Here is a 19552-nt window from a genome sequence, read left to right as displayed (position 1 = left end):
CTCAGAGTAACATCTAAAAAGAGGCATCAGAAGACAAGTGCGCATAACCAAGTCAAATTTACAAGAATACAAACTATTCCCCAATTGATAAATGATCAAAGGATATGAAGAGACAGTTTTCAGATAAAGAAATTAGAGCTGTATATAGGCATATGAAAACATACTCTAAATCACTTTTGATTAGAGAAATGCAAATTAAACCAATTTTGAGGTACCACCTTATACTATTAGATTGGCTAATATGACAGAAAAGAAAAATGATAAATACTGGAGAAGATGTGGGAAAATTGGGATACTAACATACTGTTGGTGGAGTTGTGAATTGATTCAACCATTCTGGAGAGTGGTTTGCCCAGAGGGCAACCAAACTGTGCATACTCTTTGATCCAGAAATACCACTACTAGGTATCTCAAAGAGATCATATAAAAAGGGGAAAGGACCTATGTGTTCAAAAATATTTATAGTAGCCCTTTTTGTGGTGGTAAAATATTGAAAACTGAGGAGATGCCTATCAACTGGGGAACGGTTGAACAAGCTGTGGTATGTGAACATAATGGAATACTATTGTGCAATAAATGATGAGCAGGCAGATTTCAGAAAAACCTGGAAAGACTTGTACAGATTGATGCAAAATGAAATGGGTAGAACCAGAAAAAAAAATTGTAACAGTAACAGCAACATTGTGTGATGGTCAACCAACTATAAAAGACTCAGCTCTTAGCAGCAACTCAATGACCCAAGACAATTATAAAGAACTCACAAAAGAAAATGCTATCCACATCCAGGTTAAAAAAAAACAACTAATGGACTCTGAATTCAGACTGAAGTATATTTTTTCACTTTATTCTTTCTTGTGGTTTTTTTCTCCTTTTTGTTCTGTTTCTTTTATTACAGCTGTGACTAATATGGAAATAGTTTTACTTGATAGCACATGTTTAAACTATATCAAACTGCCTACCATTTTCAGAAGAGTGCAGGGGAGGGAGGGAGGGAGAAAAATCTGACACTCAAAATCTTGTAAAAATGAATGCTGAAAATTTTCTTCATGTGTAAGTGGTGGGAAAAATAAAATACTGTTTAAAATAGCATTAATAAAGCCTTTTTTTAAATGAGAAAAAGAGAAAAGAAGACAAATGATCAAGGTGAAGATGCAAGGAAGATGGCCCTCCCTATGGAGGTCACTGGACCAATAAGACCTATATTGGACTTATAGGAGCTTCCTGGACCCATGTTATTATAAGAAAGGTTTTAGTCCATGATTTGCTCACCTTTGTGATATGGAGCACTTTTCTGAAACTGTGATTGGCCCAGGGTTGACTATGTAGATATGCTCTGTCTACTGAGTTCCAACTTGGCAGATCTCTTCCCTGAACCCACCCTTGATTTGCCTGGAAAAGGACTCATTTCCTTCCTTTCTGCAAAGATAGAATGGGCCAGTTCTGATGGCTGGTCCCCTATCTTCTCTCTTCTCTCAGAGTTCTCAGACACCTTGCCTGAACTTTTCAGAGGCCCAGGGACTCTCTTGTCCCCAGTCAGGCCTCTTAAACCAAGAACAGCATAAAAGCATTCTATTAATGGGGAGCCAAGCCCAGGTGTTAAGCCTTCCTGGGAGCCAGGACGAATGCTGGGGATTGGAAGGTTAAGCAGCTCCTTTCCAGGGGATAATATCAGGATGTCAGCACCAGAACTGAGCAAGTGTTCATCAGCTTCAGCCTGAAGCCTCCCTCCAGTCCATTGAGGCAGGCCAGCGAAAACAACAGCATCCTATGCTGGAGCTTTTAGTCCTAAAAGCGCAGCTTAGCCTGGAAGTGCTCACAGGGCTCATGCTTCATAGTCAACCCATAGATTGGGGTCAAGTCCACTTTCACTCCAGAGGGGACGCTGAACTCCATCTGATGCAGCAGGATGGCCAGAAAGAGGAAGACTTCCCATCGGCCAATAGTCTCCCCAATGCACTTCCTTTTCCCCAGACCAAACAAAATCACCTTATCACTCAAGACCTTGTTGATAGTTCCATCTTCAATGAGGAATCGCTCTGGCCGGAACACTGATGGGTCTCCCCATATTTTCCTGTCACAGGAAGAACAACAGATGAGGTGGGAATTTGAGAGATAAGGCAGGGCCTCCAAACAGGGGTCAGAGTCCCAGATTCAGACTGAGAGCTGGGGGTTAGGGAACAAGGACAATGTGAGTGGGTACCCTGTCCTGTAAGCCCTTTCCCCAGGGGACTGGCTCAGTCTAGATCTCAAGAGTCTAACCTCCTAAGGATGACTCAGAAGGCTTTGCACTGAGAAGGTCCCTAGCTTTCCACCTGGCTGACGATCATCATTAGACACATCTAAGGATCTCCACCAAGACCCCTGTTAGGTCCCAGGGTTGACTTACTGGTCGTGGTTAATCTGCCATTGGTTCACAAAGACACAACGTCCCTTGGGAATGTAGAAGTTGTTCAAGGTCGTGGCTCTGGTTGTGCTGAGTAGGGCAAGAAACTTCTGTCAGACTCAGGAGGGAAGTCAGGGGGAGGGAGGGAATGGATGTGTCCCCATGGCTCCCTGCTTCCTCTCTTTGCAGACATTCCTGGCTGTCACTACCACTGTCCTTCAGCAATGACTAGGGGAATAGAGGTCATGAGAGACTGATACCCACTTCCCTGACGTCCCTCATTCTATCCCAGAGACATCTGAACTTGTGGATGGGGGGAATGATTCTCCTCTCATAATCTGTCTCTTCCCACAATGGCCTCATTTTGTCTTGTTCCTGTTCACTTCTGGGTATTAAGGAGAACGTGAAGCTTAGGTGCCAATACCCCACCCTCTTGTTTACAAGGTCTCACCTGTGGGGGATGGTAAAGGGGAGGAAGGAAGAATGTCTGAAGGTTTCCAGAATGAAGGCCTCCATATAGGGGAGCTGAGGTTTGTCTGAGAGGTTGGGCCACCGGTCTCTACCAATCACCGTGTCTGCAGGACAAAGGAGAGTCAAAGGGGGCAGGCTCAAAGCCAACCCTGCCTTTGGCTCCAAAGGCTCCCCACCCCGACTCTCACCCCAGCCCTGGAAAGAGTCAAGGGAGGTCTTGTCACTCACTCCACCTACCCAACTCCTCCTGGATTTTCTTCTGGATCTCAGGCTTTGCCACAAGGTACATGAGACTCCAGGAAATGGCTGTGGTGACAGTGTCAAAGCCTGGACAGAGCAGAGGAAGAATAGCAATAATTACAGTCACCATCCACAGAGCTTTAAGGTTTTACATGTATTATCTCATTGTGCTTGATAACAACCTTATAGGGGAGGTGCTGCTGTTATCCCCATTTTACAGATAAGGAAACAGAGAGATTAGATGATGAAGTGTCTAAGAAAAGGTCTGAACTCAGATGTCTCCTGACCCCAAGTCTGGTGCTCCAGACACCCAGCTCTGTGAATCTGAGTGGCATGATTTAGGCTTTCCAAATGCTTTCATCAATGTTAGGCCCTTAGGTCATTGCATATACCCCTGTGACACAGGAGAGTAGTGATTATTATTTCCATCTTAAAGAGGAGAAAATTGAGGCCCACAAAGGCTAAGGGACTTGCCTTGGGTCTAGAGCCCAAGTAGTCTATGATCTTTTTTAATGTGTAAAAGGGCTTCCCTGGTATGGTCCAAGAGAAGCCAGCCATCATCAGATCCTAGTCATTTCCTTTGGGTTGGATATTACAGATCTCTTAACTAGTGCCCATGGCAAGATCTCAAGAAGATTTTGTGAGGAAAATTTTGCTCCATGATCCCTGTGGGACAAAACTTTCCTGGGGAAGAACTTGTCCATAAATAAGGGTGTCTTGATGGCTGCAGGAATTCACTGAAAGCTGCAGCTGAATCTGAAACTAAGAGGTTTTTCCCTGAAATTCAGATGGTGCAGGCTTGAAAATAGATTGGAAGATTCTATGGACCCTGAGAAAGACCAGCCTTATTCATAAACAGAGTGGGCTGCCAATATAATATACTTTGAGGATACCAGAAAGACCTGTTTTATCCCCCACATATCTCCCTCCCTGGCCTACTATAGTGCCTGCATTCCACCATTAGGTCTTTGCTCCTCTGGGTTAAATGCAAGTACGTACTTCTAGGAAGGGGTAACAAGTGAAGCATTTATCAGACATGAGCATCTTAGGGTACCTGAGTTTATCAGATCTTTTCTAGCTAGAGATCAATTAAAAGTAGGTCAGGAAGTTCTAATAGAGAAGAGGGTAGAAAAGAATGGGAGAAAAGAATCATGGGTCGCTGGGGAGGGCAGTGTCTGGCTCTGGAATGCTGGAAGGAACCTTAGGAGAAAAAAGGGATCAAAGGAATCCTGGTCAACCTCCCAGCTGTGCCCAAGGCTGGAGTGGGACTGGGCATTTGGAGGGCAGGATGGAAGGCAGCTCTTACCAGCTCCAAAGATATCCACAACGCTGTTCACAGTCTTTTTTTCTGACAGCAGGACATTAGCATTCTCATCCAACTTCTTTTCCTGGCAATGTTCAATCAAGCTATCCGTGATGTCCCGGATATAGCCCTGATGGGGCAAGGCTAAAGGGTTAGGGCAAGCAGGACGCCAAGCACCAAAATGCAGTTCTCCTCACCCTCTTCAAACCCCCTCCTTTCCATCTGTACCTTTTCTCAAGCTATCTTCCCTCCCTGGAATGACTGGTCCTTCCCTAGCTAAATCCTACCCATCCTGCCAGGTCCAAGGAAATGCCTACTTCTAAAAAACTTTCTCCAATCTCTCTGAGCCTTCAATGATCTTGTCCTTTCCTAAACTCTTCTAGGAACCACTCATATGACTTTTCCTATGTAAAAATATCTGATTTTTGTAAAAAAAAGCAATTAAGATTAAGTGACTTGCCCCGGGTCACAAAGCTAATAAGTATCTGAGGCCAGCTTTGAATTTAGGTCCTTCTGACTCTAAGGCTGATGCTCTATCCAAGAATACCTGATATTGATAGCTAGTCTTTTCCCTGCAATCAGACTATAAGCTCTTACACAGCAAGGACTGAGGCTTACACCTTCCAAATTGCTGAATATGAAGATGCCTGAATATAAAACATACTCAATAGATATTCATTGTCTGCTTGGTTCAACTGACTGACCCAAACCCTCAGGCTGCCAGGTACAGAAGCAAGGTCAATAAGAAAGGAAGCCTAATCACTACTCCTTGGTATTGCTAGTCAGAGCCTCAGGATTGCTCTCTTTCATAGGCGAAACGATCAATGCTTCTTAGGTTGAATCAGAGAGCTGGAGTTAGACACATAAAGTAAGAGAGGTGACTTGATGGAGTGAAAAGATACTTTTACCCTGAAGTCCTGAAAAGTCAAAAGATCTGGGACTAAGCCTCAGATCTCCCCTTGATTTTCTGTGCAACTTTGAGTAAGACTATTTCCTTCTCTGAGCTTTAGTCTGTTCCTCTGGAAAGTGAGGACATTGGGTCAGCTGATCTCTGATCTATCTTTTGGCCCAGACATTATATGAATAGAAGTCACAGAAAACTTCAGAGGGCACATGCATCACTGCTGAAATATGTTTATACTCTACAGCTTTCACGGAGACACAACACTGCAATTTCTTTGATAATCTACCTATGTCCTTGGAAAATCAGAAAGATTGGTGAGATTAGGAAAATGAGGTGAAAATACAATCCTTTGGTGAATGAATTGTAAATCTCTGGAGGGCAGGAACCATACCTGTTCTAGGGTCACATCCTTTAGATGCTGCTAGAGGTCTAGGAAACAAGATTCCTGCACAAAATGTGTGTGCATCTCACACACACACATGCACACACACACTCATGCATATATGAATACTACAACACCCATAGAAATACCTCGAAGGAGGATGAATCTTCTGGGGAGGCCATATGTCCGGCCTTATGACTAAAGCTCAGCTCTAGGAACCCTTACCCAACTCTCCCCCTGCCCCTCCTACATATACATATAGCACTAGCAGCATTAAAGGTAAAAACAGACAGAAAGCAAAACAAACTCTGCTTTTTGATCAGCTCTCACTTTGCAGATTTCTGGCACATGGGTGCTACCATAGATAGCTCACTCTGACTTTCCAGAATTCTTCAAACAGCCAGGTGATGTAATGGCTCGACTGTCTGACTTAGATTCAGAAAGACTTGAGTTCAAATCTCCTTCAGATGCTTTTTTTTTTTTTTTAGCTCTGTGACCCCCAAGCAATTTATATAACTTCTCTCAGCTAAAGTTTTTTATCTGTAAAATGGGGATAATGATACTGTCTATTTCCCAGTGCTGTTATGAGGACCAAGTAAGATAATATATGTCAGGTGCTTTATCAACCTTAATGCTAGCTACTAGAGACTCTGGAGCCTTCCTGCTCAGCTCTGTGGTGCCTCATTGACCTTCTTCTCCCTAACTTCTTTCTGGCTTGTACCTGAGGCTTACTCTTTAATCCTCCTAGCCCAGTCTGCTTCTCAGAGACTCTGCTGCTTCCTTATAGTCACCCTGTCCTCCTCCACCTCTTCTCTCTTCCCATACACATTTAGTAAGACACCCTATTCCTCATTCCTCCAGGCTAGGCTGAAAGTCAACACAGCTGCCCTTCCTTACCTTTTCAAACCTCTTGTAATGTTCTTTCACCAACTTCTGAATGAAGTCAGTGACTTTATCATTCAGGTCCCTGAAGGCTGCTATATTGCTACTGGGCAGGTATCGCAGCAAAGGGATAAAATCAGCTGGATTCCCAGAGGCAATGACATCACCAAACTTAGCATTCAGAGTGACGATACTAAGTAGTTCTTGATCATCGTGGTCATAACGCTTTCCAAAGCAAATGGCACAGATGACATTGGCCACGGACATCACCACGAACCTGAAGGGGTCAAAGGACCCCTTCTGCTCCTGGAACTTCTGGATCAAGTATTCAGCCTCCTTCTTCACATGCTCCTCCAGGTAGCAGGAGGAAGAGGATGGGGAGGAGGACGTGGCGAAGGTCTTCAGAGCATTCTGGGCCAACTTCCTTTGAGCTGCCCATACCTCCCCTGAGTCAGCACTAAAAGTAAAGGACTCACCATCGGAGATTAAGGAGAAGGTGTAGAGGTCAGGTCGGCCTTTGAAGTCATCCCCCTGTTTCACCAGGGCCTGTTTGATGGTTTCTAGGCCACTCAACACAAGCACTGGGGTGGAGCCAATCTGAATCTGCATCACATCTCCATACTTCTCCCTCAGTTGGGTCAGGGCCAAGTGAGGATTCTTCCCCAGAGTCAATATGTTGCCAATCAGAGGCCAAGCCCAGGGTCCTGGTGGGCTCTTTAGTCCTTTGGGGACCCTTTGAGGGTAAGATTTAATGACCCAGGAGACCAGGCAGAAGACAGCAGAGACCACAAGGAACTCTGTGACAGTGAAGGATTCGTGGAATGCCAACGTGGAAAATACACTTGTCATGATTTTTGGTATTTAGCAAAAACTGTAGCTGTTGAGACAAAAGGCAAGAGGAAAAAACTATAAGAACATGGGAGTGGAAAACTGGAGTCTCAGGAGGTATCTAACAGTGTGATGAGCCCAACAATGAGCTGTGATGGAAAGATGGGGCTGTTGGAGGGAGGGGGTAATACTGACTCTCCATCTCTTCAGACAAAGAATGTCTGTCAACATGGAGCAAGAACTCAGGGAGGTTGAGGGCTGTCCCTCCATGGTACCAAAGGGTAGAAATGGTGAATCTAGCAAGTTTTTGATTTCTTGGTGCATCCTGAATCTTTGGTGCATCCTTTCTCCTCCCTCTCTTACTGCTGAGCTTCCCCCACCAAAAAATGGAAACAGAGATTAGACCAGAAACAGTAAGGGGTCCTCAGAATGCCAAAGCAGCCAGTGATCAGAGAGGGTGTTAGAAGATGAAAACTTGCCCTCGAGGCCTTTGCATTTGAGGGAGGCCCGTGGGCTCAACATCTTAGATGACATAATTAATGGTTCCTCTGCTTAAGCCATACTCCTTCTACCCTCTCCCTCCATCACCTCTGCACCCTCATAGGACTCCTAGAACATAGGATTTTACAGCTGGAAGGAAAGGTAGAGTTCATCTGGCCCAATCCCATCATTTACAGATGAAGAAACTGAAGCTGGAAAGGTTAAAGGTTATACATTGAGTCAGTGCAGAGCTGGGACTTAAACCTAGGTCTTCTAAATAGAAGATTGGGCTTTGTCCACTGGCCCACACTGCCATCTTTGCTCACACTCTTCCTTTCCCCAAATATCCTCACTCCTTTCTGCCTAATCCAAATTCAACCTATTTTAAATCTCTCAGTCTACATAATAATACTGACCTAGGGAGATCTAGTCCCTTCATCACTACAGCATCATTTATTTCAGCACTTAGAGCCATAGAATGGCAGAAATGGAAGCCACCTTGGGGATCACTGGCCCAACCTCCCTACGGAGGAGGAATCTAAGTCCTAGAGGGGCCTGAATTGTATCAAGTCCCATAGCAAATTGAGGAGCAGAAGCAAGCTTGGAACCAGGGTTCCTGCAGCAACTGACTGCCCGCCAAGCTGGGGCTGTCTCTTACCTCCGCCCACATGGTCCCATGTGTGCACCTTATCTCTCTCTAACCAGACCCAAAGTTCCTCAGGTCCAGAGACTGTATTTTTTTCTTCCCTTCCTCCTCTCCTTTTTCTTCTTCTCTTCCTCTTCTTCTGCCTCCCTCCCATCTCCCCTCCTCCTCCTCCTTTTCTCTCTCCTCCCCTCACCTCTTTCTCCTCCTCCCCTGCTTTTCCTCTTCTTCTTTCTCTTCCTCCTTCTTCCTCTCTTCCTCTCTCCCATTCCTCCTTCTCCTCTCCCTGCCCTTCCTCCTCCCATCTCTTTGGCAGCATGGTTAGGCACAGAGATGGACTCACAGGAAGGGCTTTACAAAGCTTCCTGGACACAGGGCCCTGAGGCTTTTGCATTCAGGGACCCAGAACTTGCATCGACCAGCATTGGTTGCTCAGATTCAATTGAGAGCTAGCATCAGGGTAGATGCTATAGTCTAGGAGGGTAATAGGAACTGGGGGCAGGGAGAAGGACAGGCAGGACATTCTCCCCTTCAAACTTTTCCTCAGTGTGAGATCATGTCCAGGGCCTCACCTCAGCCCCTGGATATTTGCCCCACTGGTCTGCCCTTTTGGAAATAGCCTAGGGGGTTAAGAAGGAAGCACTTTCCCTTATTCCTACATAGTTTTAATTAGGAAAGAGAAGAGGGCAAGTTCCCTCCTTCTCCCTACCTCAGTCTGCAAACAAGGACCCAAGAACCAATATTGAGACTGTTGGAACTTAGGGATCCAGGTGGTGAGAACACAAAATGTCCTACCTTATTTATCCTGGGAGGCAGCTAGATGGTGAGGTGGATAGAGTGCCAGGCCTAGAATCAGGAAGACTCATCTTCCTGAGTTCAAATCTGGCCTTAAACACTTACTAACTGTGTGACCCTGAATAAATCACTTCACTCTGGTTGCCTCAGTTTCCTCATTTGCAAAATGAGCTGGAGGAGGAAATGGCAAACCACTCCAGTATCTTTGCTGAGAAAACCCTAAAGTGGGTCATGAAGAATGGAACGTGACTGAAATGACTGAATCACAACAATCTGTCCCAGAGATATAGAGTCTGGACCCCTGATCCCTTAGGGAAAGTCTGCTCAGATCCAACTCCTGTTATATGCACTTCTGTTTAAAGTCCAGTCTGCAAAAGGAGGAGCAGCTGAATTAAATGAAAAGTGTTTCCAAAGCACCTGCCACGTACTGGATACCACCCTGGTAAGAGCAGAGAAGGGCCAAGTGAGGGGATGCCAACAGGACTGAATGCAGAACTTAACTAGCCAGCTTTCTTCAACTCTGTTGCAAAACTGGGATGGGGGGGGGGGGGGTCACTGTATCTACCAAAGCCTTAAATCTAGACCAGGAGCCTCATCATTCAGCATGTAAAGCCCAGCAGGCAGTCTGTAGCTAGCTCCCTGTCAGTGGGGTCAGTGTTGGAATGAGGGGAAGATTGGGGGGAGGTGATGATCTGATGTACTCATTAGAAAAAGACGAGTCAATCCCTAGGGTAGGAAAATCCAGTTCAGAGTTTTCTTCTCACTTTATTCCCAATGAATGAATGATAAGATATTACTTTATCAGCCAGTCACTAAGGGAAAGGGAATACTCAAAAAGTGTTTTGCTGATTGAGGTTGCAAGGAAACTCCTGCCTGGAATTCTGAACTAGATTCTAACACAAAGGGTGCTCCTTTTTTGGCCTAGACTCTAAGAAAAACACACAGTAGTGACTGCAAATACAGCTACTAGCCTCTCAGGAGCAGCCCATAAGAGTCATCAGAAGAGGCCAGCTCTACACATCAGACCTAGGGCATCTGGCTCAGTATCAAGCCCAGTGCCTTGCAATTACAAGATTCTTAAGGAATATTTACTGGATGAATGAGTCACCAAATAAATGAAAAAAACAAACAACAAAACAACACCATTCAAGAAGCTGGGAAGCCTTCTGTCCTCACTAGACTCCTAGTTGAGAGATTCCTTTTTTGTAGGACTGATTTGTACCTGTAAGGTCCTTAAGAGCAGGAATGGTTTCATTTTTATCTTTGGATTTTAGTAGAGAGCAAAGTCTAAACTGTGGAGTCTATATATAAGAGATACTTAGTACATAAATTGAATTAAATTTAAATTGCCTGCTTAATCACCTCACTTACAGAATGATATACCTCAACCTTCCCAGTCTGATTCTTTTATTCAAAGGTTCCACAAAGGCACAAGCTTTGGTTGCTTTCAGAGGAGAGGGGTAGATATTAGAAGAATAGAGGCTAGTAAGGGAAGGGAAGAGGGAGATGTTACAGTTCAACTAGCTCTGGAGATAGTAAGACATCCCCCCACATACACATTTGTCCTGACATGTTGAAATTAAATGGAGTTGAATGTCAGATAACTGAGTCCAATTGCTTCAGTTTTACTGGTGAGGGAAACTGAGGCCCAGAGAGAGGCAGGAACTCTCTAAGAGCACACAGTCAATTAGTGGCCAAGATGAGACTAGAGCCCAAGTTTCTTGACTCCTAGCACACTACAAAGATTCATGGAATATCAGAGTTGGAAAGAAGCTCAGATGTCAGCTATCTAACAGGAATCCCTTCTCTTTCTCTGACAATGGTCATGTAGCCCTCTGTTTAATGATCTACAGTTATGGAGTGGGGTTCATTCCTTACTGAAGCAGCTTGTTCTGCATTTGAACAGTTCAAATATTAGAAAGTTTTTTTCCCCCTTACTTCAAGCTTAAATCTGCCTCTATAACTTCCATCCATCATTTCTACTTCTGTCTTCTTTGGCCAAGCAGAAGAAATCTAATCTCTCTTCTACATGACATTCCTTCAAATGCCTGAAAGTACTGGTTAATACCTCTTCTCCCCCTCACCTCCATCAAGTAGTCTCCTATTTGGGCTAGACACCCCTAGGTCTTTCACCTGATCTCAAGGTCCCTTACCACATATCAGCTAGGTAAGGTTTCTCTTTAAAACAAAGTGTTCATAATTCACACTACAGATGTGGGCCAACTACGTATTTGCATTACATTATGTTGCTAACCTAGACCAGGAAAATGAAACTGATCTAAAAAAAATGAGTTTAGATAAGAAGGTATAACCTGGCAGACCTGATCCTCCCATCCCCTATGCCCCCTTACAAACTAACATTTCTGAAGGGCTGCTCCAATTTCTGTAGCAGAGTTCCAATGTCATCCTTATCCCCAGCCAGTCAGAGAAAGGAAGACAGAGAAACTAGAGAAAATCACAGACTTATCCCTAGATTTGAGAGGCTGTGGCACAACTGAAATGGGTACCCTGGGGGCCTGAGACATAATGCCTGGCACACTTCCTGGCAGAGTAGGTATTTAATCCATGTTGATTGATAATAGTGGTGTAATAACATTACATGTATATAGAGCTCTAAGGTTCATGAAAATGTATTTCTCACAACATCCCTGTGAGATAAGTAATGTAAGGATTATCACACCCATTTTACAGGTAATGGAACTGAGGCTAAGAGAAATTAACTGATGCCCCTGCCCAGGATCACACTATCTGCTGAAGGGCAGAGCCAGGATTCAATCCCCTATGCCCTAGATTCAAATCTAGTGTTTTTTCCATTACTTTAGCTGTAGAGTTGACTGTAGAATACTGGTCGCTTAGGGTTATGGAAGGAGAAAGGGACTGAGAGTCAGGAGGACACCTGAACTTCAACTCTGGCCCAACTGGACTAACTGAATGACCTTGGATAAGTCACTTGACCTATGTGAAGGCCTGCCTTTTTCCCCTGATCTCTCAGGGCCCTTCCTTCTCTAAAATCTGCTGACTCCCAGTCTTGGATGATCTGCAAGGAGGAGGAATCAGAGAACTGTTTTACTTAATTGTTGAAGGGAAAGTGGAGAAGACTCGAGCACTTACCGGTGCCTGACAGGGGCTCAGCGTGAACTGAGTGTCGGAGAAGTCTAAAACCGAGGGCTCACTCAATCTTGGCCGAAAGATTCCAAGAAGTAATCACCTCATTAGAAGATGTGGAGAATGGAGCTTTCTGCAAATCTTTATATGCAACCTGCCTCATCCTGATTGGTTTAGGTAATTGGTAACGTCTTGGACACGCCCTTTAGTGGGGCGGGGCCAGTTGGTGGGGGTCGGCTGGAGCGTAGAGGAGGCTGTACCCTGAGTCGGGGGAGCAGGGATGTGGGTCTCTGTCCAGAATTATTGGCACGGGTCCAGGGGAGCAGGAGCGATGGGATTCTAACTCGCTAGGGGGCGCCCTGGACCCAGGGTATATTACTGGAGGGGGCAGGGGTCTTGGGACACCGCTCTCTTGGGCACCCTTACTAAGGAGGGTACCCTGAAGTATAGGCAGACTTCTAAATCTAAGGTCATCCTGAATTTTCGAAGGGCGCAGGTGATCAGTCCAACCTGAGGTAGGGTGGAAATAACATCACCCTAATATTTCTTGAGTTTTAGGGTAATTGCTGACTGCAAAGGTGGAGGATCCTGGTGCTGGTTTCTGGAGATCCTTTCTCCAGGGTTCCATGCTAAACATCTCTGCCCTGGTCCACTACCACCCGATCCCCTCGCATACCAAGCTCACCGCGGGCTACCAATCAAGTGAAATCTTTGTAAAAGCCCTTCTCGCAGTACCTAGCACATAGTAGGCGCTTAGTAACGTGTTTATTCCCTTCCACTTAGCCTTCAGGGAAAGGGCGGTTGGTGAGTAGAGGTGGGGGTATCGCTTATCTATCTGAGTCCCCGCCCCCCAGGAGCGGTAGGTGGCTTGGTTCAGGTTACACAGTGTGCAGGTTCGCGTGAGAGATTTATCTCGACCCCCCGGCCCTCGACCTGGGGTCAGATATCACCGGGAAGGAGTCAGGGGCCACACAGGAGGGAGGGTAACTGGCGGTGCCAGAGGGGGGGAAGGGAAAAAGGGAGAAAGGAGGGCAAAGGAGGGCAAAGGAGACCTCTCCTTCAGATCCAACTGCAGGCTGCCCTCGAGGGCAGAGTTCCTAGGTGGCTCTCCAGTTCCGACGCTCAAGAGTCCTAACTTTTAAGCTGGGCACTTACTGCCATCAAGCTCTGTCAGGGCGTCGCATACACATCCTTCTAGAATGGTGCAACTCCGAAGCGTTTTTCAGCACCTTTTGGTGTAGGCGACTCTGTCATTTCCATTTTAAAAAATGCTTTGATTTACATGTGTTTGGGCGACAAACAACTTTAAGGGAGTGCGGAGAAAACACTAAGCAAGCTTGCTTAGATAGTCGTGAATTAGCTTCAGGTGGGAAGGGCTGGCGTGGGTGGAAGTAGAGGGGATCCCGCGAAGGACCAAAGACCCCTCTCCTCCTCTGGGTCTTCCCCTTTCCCTACTCCCTTGTCCTCTCTACCGATTCCTTAAAGCCCACCTACAACACGTCGTCCTTCGAGGCCATACAGACCCCAGGTTCCAGTCAGCCCGCCCTTCAACAAAATGGGTGCAACCTGTTACCCACCCCGTGCCACAGAGGTTGTGGGCTTAAAATGCAGAATGAGACTTAGAATTTCGAACCTGGCTACCCGCCCTGTAAAGATTAAAGATGCTATGCACACTGCTTATGGGGAGGTTGTTTTTATTGTTCAATTGAGGAGAGCTGTAGGAGGGAGGGTTGATAAAGGCTTGAGATATCTATCTATCTGCATATATATACGTATATACATATACGCAACACACACACATATACTTTTATATACATGTATGTGTGTGAATTCTTTTTTAAAAAGGACTTTTTAAAAATGAGAGCGACCTCCTCTCCCGCATCTCGGGCTGCGGGAGGAGGGACGCAGGCTCAGGGCGATCTCCTGGCACCAGTCTTCGGGCTCTAGGATCAGCGCTGCAGGGCTGCTGCCTTTCTCCCAAGCACTCGGGCCAGTGGCTTGGGCGGCGAGTCTGCTGCTGATATGATTACTTTAGCTCACCCGACCCTGCTCCTCTCCCTGTGCCAGGTCGCAGGTCCGACTCTGGCAAGCGCCAGGCAGAGTTGCGCGAGAAGCGATCGTGAGGGCGGGCGCAGAGTTCCCCAGCAGGCTGGCAGCCTGGTGCAGGTCACCTAGTCACGCAAGGGGAGGGGGAGGAGGAAAAGGGAAAAGGGGTGGAGGAGAATGGTAGGGAAAGGCCGCTCTGAAAGGGCCAAGTCAGCAACTACGCGAAAGAATTCCAGGAATTACGGGACTGACCTCGGGAAGCCGCAAGGACCCGGGGCTGTCTAGGGAGGCGGGTGTAGTCTCCTTAGCTGCAAACCCAGAGACCCGGAGTGCGTGCCTACCCCAGCCCTGGAGAGGAAGAGCCAGCACCGTTGGCACGCTCCTTGGGCACCTGGCACGCACTTTCCCGAAAGCGTTCTCATTTCCCCCCCACTCCCGGTTGGGTAGATAGCACAGCTGGCAACTTTAGGTGGAAGAACCCAGGAGTCCTGTAGCCTCGGGGGCAGCAAATCCACCTTCTTGTAGAGCTGGCCGCTGAGCACCCTCGTGCAATCATCCAGCATTTCCTGAAAGAGATCCAGGCAGCGCTAGGGCTCCCGGAGCCGGAGCAGCCCAAGGAGCTGGCCTGCCACTGGTACCTCTGATCACAAAAGGCAGATGGCAGCTGGGATTCGAAAGAGGCCCAAACCAAGTTCCCCAGCCGCAGGTGGTTTTATTCATTTGGCATTAGGTTGGGGGCTCTCATGCAGCTCCCCTCTCTAGAACACACCAAGCCAGATGCATCACTCTCATTTCTCTTCCCCATTTTGCTCTACTTCTCTTACTTGATTTTCAAAATCCCTTTTGAGCTCTTCCATGGCCTGAGATCAATTCATACTTTTCTTGGAGGCTTTGGCTGGAGGAACTTTAATTTTGTTGTCTTCTGTTTGCATGCTTTGTTCTTCCTTGTCACCAAAGTAAGATTCTGTAGTCTGATTCTTTTTCCGATTTTTGCTCATTTACCCAGCCATTTACTTGACTTTTGAGTTCTTTCTCTAGGTAGATCTCTGCTTCCACTGGGGGTGGGGGGTGTACTGTCAACTGCTTGCTTCCCCCACAATCTGTGGGCCTAGAGCTCCAGAAACAGTCTACGTCTCAGCCCCTGGGGCTGCTGTAGCTGCCTGGGGTTCCTCCACCCCCTCCCCCCTCTTCCACCCTGGACCTGGGGCCAGACCACTTCACTCTCCTGCCCTGGTATCAAAGGCTTTTCCCACTGACCTTCCAATTAGTCCTCAATATTTGGGGGTCATGAAGTCTGGAAATTGCCACAAGTGTGAGACATTCAGTCTCCCCAAGGTCTTTTCAGGTCCTGTCTATGCTGGCCTGGCCCACACTAGACTGCATTCTGCTTTCCGCGTGGTGGGACAAACACTTTCCAGCAACCTTCCAGGCTGTCTTGGGCTGAAGATTTGCTTCACTCTGTCATTCTGTGGGTTCTGCAGCTCCAAGATTTGTTTAGAGCCATTTTTTACAGGTATTTGGCTGGGCTTGATGGGAGGGCTCTAGAAAGTCCTTCCTGTTACTTCACTATCTTGGCTCCGCCCCTCAAGTCAGAAGCAAAAGGACAGAATTGAGAGAATTCAGAAAGTCGGTCTCCTGACCCTCCCTGTCCAGGGGAAGAAATCTAAATACGAACTTAATGTACTTAATACTCCAGAAGCATCCTGTCACCCAATCCTGAAGGGCAGAGACTTTGATAATTCTTTGTACCAATCCTCTTTCCCTGAGAAGTGCCCAACAGAGGACTGAATTCAATGAATGTCTATTGGCTAATTGGCAGAATTCATTAAGACCGTGTCTTGACTTAAGTACCAGAAGCATAATGGAGAGTCTGAATAGCCAATGGGCCTTCGAGCTGGCCTCTGAAGGAGCCAGGAACACATGTTCATTTCTCCACCCCCACCTTCCCACTCACCATATAGGCTGTGTGACCCTTGTGCCCAGGGCCTAGGCAAATCACTCTCAGCAGTTCTTTAGGAATTCCCTACCTCAATGAAATCAGAGGTCCAGTCCCTATTCCTACTATGTGCTATGCCCAGGGATTACAAAGAAACCACAATCCTTACTTCCCCTCAAAGATCTAACATGGAAGGAGACTATGTATACTTACTAGCACAATGTATGGCATATAAATACTTAAGCATTTATATAAGTGCTTAATAAATACTTGTTGATGTATATACTATATGTGTATATATACACACAAAAACATACTGTACACACATATGTATATATTTCTCTCTATCGACATCTCCAAGATTTCATTGACATTGGGATCTCCCAGTGAGTAAGCAACTTCCAGTTGATGCAGGTCAGTATCTTAAAGTCTTAGCATCTGCACCTTAAAGTCACTGAGAGGTGGTAACTTATTCAGTGTCACATTATCAATATATGAACCCACATCTTTCTTGATTCTTAGGCCATATGCAAAATAAACCATAAGGATGTTTACTGGTGGGAAGGGATTAGCAGTTGAGGCACCAACCTTTGCATCTCCTGGTCTTAGCACACAAAGTATATGGTAAGGGTTTAATGTTTTATTTCTCTATCTACTGTGTTTTGAAGGAAAATAGGAATTGTAGGAGGTGGAGGTTGAATGCAATCTTGGTGTGCATGTGTGAAGTAGACTAGTATGGGAGGAAAAATATGGCCAGTTTGGCTGTGTGGATGGATAAGCGTGTGGATGGATAAGTTGCAACAAGCTTAGAAAAGGAGGCTGGAGCCAGGTCAGGAAAGGTTTTAAAGGTCAAACAGGAACCTGTATTTTTAAAGTAAATACTTGTTGATATCTTTTGTATTGTACATGACCTACATTTCCTAATGTATCTTTCTCTCCTTTGCCTCCCAAGGAGTCATCTCTTCTATCAAAGAATAAAAAAGAGAAACACAATTCCGAAAAACTAAACAATCTATGGCAAAAAAAAAAAATCTGACATTATCTGCCATTTTCCACACTCATCGTCCCATACCTCTGTAAGGAAGGGAGGGAGGAGCCTACTTAAAACTCTTCTTTGGGGCCAAGCTTAGTCATTATAACTTCACAGAATTCAGTTTCAATTATTTCATTGTCATTATTTTTCTTTCCATTTACAATCCTTCCCATTTATGATTATTATATATAAAATTTTCCTGATTACTTCAATTTACATCAATTCATGGAAATCTCCCATGCTTCTCTGTATTTATCATATCCAATGTTTCTTACAGCATAGTAATATTAATTACATTTTTCTACAACTTGTTTAGCCATTATCTGAATCAGCATACATCATTTTGTTTCCATTTCTTTGCTGCTAAAAAGGTGCTACTTCAAATATTTTGATGTATGTTGGGGCTTTTTTAAAAAAAATGTAGTTGACCCCCTCAGGCTATATGCCTAGCAGTGAAATCTCTGAATCAAGGAATATAGACATTTTAATCCCTTTGTTCACATAATTCCCTATCCCTTTCCAGAAAGCTGGACCAGTTTATACCTAGCGTAGTCTGTATTTGATTTTAGGGAAAGAGGGAGTCACCAAAATTTATTGAGTATGATGAGACCTATACTCTAGGAGGATCACTTCATTATTGCCTGAGTATTGTAACAAAAAGAAAGAAAGAAAGAAAGCCAGGGAGTAGTATGAGGAGGTAAAGGATGGGGAAAAGGGGAGAAAGGGAGTTTGAGCACCTATGACCAGGACAAGAGATTAAAGGGCTTTTGGCCTGGAGCAGAATGTCCATTCCTGGGTCAAAGGTTTTCCAGGCTTGCGTGAGAAGCTCTTTGGCTAGGATTCCCCAGTAGGAGCTCAGATCAATGGAGAGAATCTGCTTGGAGGAGGGAATCAGGGAGTCACTGGGTGTGGAGGGACAGTGGGTAGAAGAGAAGTGGCAGGGAGCCTTGAGTGTGAACTGAAATGCAGGGAAGGATGAATCCATGCCACATTTAACTAATTGGCCTCTACCCACTATATCCCCAACTCCTCCATATTTTCAATAATCAATGAAGAAATTGACATTGGCATAATTAGTCTTTACCACATGGGGCTAAGAGAAAATAGTCCCTTTTTATTAAAAATAGGATAACATTTTATCAAGTGCTTTGCTAAAATCTGAGGAAACTATATCCCTAGAAGTCCTGTGATTTAGCAGTTCAGTAGTGACTCTGTGGAAAAGGAAGTAAGATTAGTCTAGTATGTGCTGCTTTTGACGAAACCTTGAAGGTTCCCATTGCTTCCCTTTCTGGATGCTTACTCACTATCACTGTGACAAATTTCTAGAATTTTGCCAGGAATTGAAGTCAAGCTGATAGTTTGTGGATTTCATTCTCTTCCTTTTAAAAAATCGAGATAGCATTATCCTTCATTTGTGCAGTTACCATTTAGTTCTTCACAGTCTTTCAAAGATCATGGAGAATGATTCAGCAATCATCTCTACCAAACCTTTCAGTGATCTTGAACATTATACATTTATCCCAGATAACATAAACTTTCAAGGTCAGCTAAGTGACTTTTTTACTATTTCTTTCTACTTCTCTTAGGTATCAATTGTCTAGCAACAAATTTTGTTCTCTCCCTTTTAGTCAAAGCAAAGAAAAACTGAACATTTCTACCTTATCTTTGTTGCTTCTTATCATTGACTCATTGACCTGGATCAATAGTCCTAACTTTTTTTGATTTTCTATTGCTCACCCATAAAGTGGTTTTTAAAAAAACCTTTCTTGTTTTTGATTTTCTTCACCAATCTTAATTCATAATGAATTGAAATCCTGCTAATATTATTCTTTTTTAGATTAAATTTTATTCTTTTATTTATCAAGCATTTATTCTCCTTCCTTCCCTCACCCTCACCAAAGAAAAACAAAACCCTCATAATAAATATGCATATTGAAGCAAAACAACTCTATATTGGCTATGTACAAAAGTAGGTCTCATTCTGTATATCAGTCCACCACCTTTTTGCCCGGAAATAGATAGCATTCTTCATTCTAACAAGTCATCATAATAATAATGATAGCTAGCATTTGTGTAGTGCTTTGTGGTTTGCAAAACACTTGACAAATGTCATCTCATTCA

At 44.9% G+C, this 19552-nt stretch overlaps 1 protein-coding gene across 1 annotated transcript; it reads right to left on the bottom strand.

The window, feature by feature from the left end:
- Positions 1–816: 816 nt before the first annotated feature.
- CYP1A1 (cytochrome P450 family 1 subfamily A member 1) lies at positions 817–12538 on the bottom strand. Its single transcript, XM_072628346.1, has 7 exons — positions 12423–12538; positions 6581–7442; positions 4401–4527; positions 3092–3181; positions 2835–2958; positions 2387–2473; positions 817–2071 (listed from the first exon to the last, which is right to left on the bottom strand). Exons 2-7 carry the CDS (start codon positions 7412–7414, stop codon positions 1786–1788), a joined length of 1548 nt encoding a protein of 515 aa, XP_072484447.1. The 5' UTR covers positions 7415–7442; positions 12423–12538; the 3' UTR covers positions 817–1785.
- Between the last annotated feature and the right edge of the window lie 7014 nt (positions 12539–19552).

The sequence above is a fragment of the Notamacropus eugenii genome, chromosome 1, assembly GCF_028372415.1.
Source record: "Notamacropus eugenii isolate mMacEug1 chromosome 1, mMacEug1.pri_v2, whole genome shotgun sequence".
Lineage (NCBI taxonomy): Eukaryota > Metazoa > Chordata > Mammalia > Diprotodontia > Macropodidae > Notamacropus > Notamacropus eugenii.
This window is presented reverse-complemented; position numbering and strand designations above follow the sequence as displayed.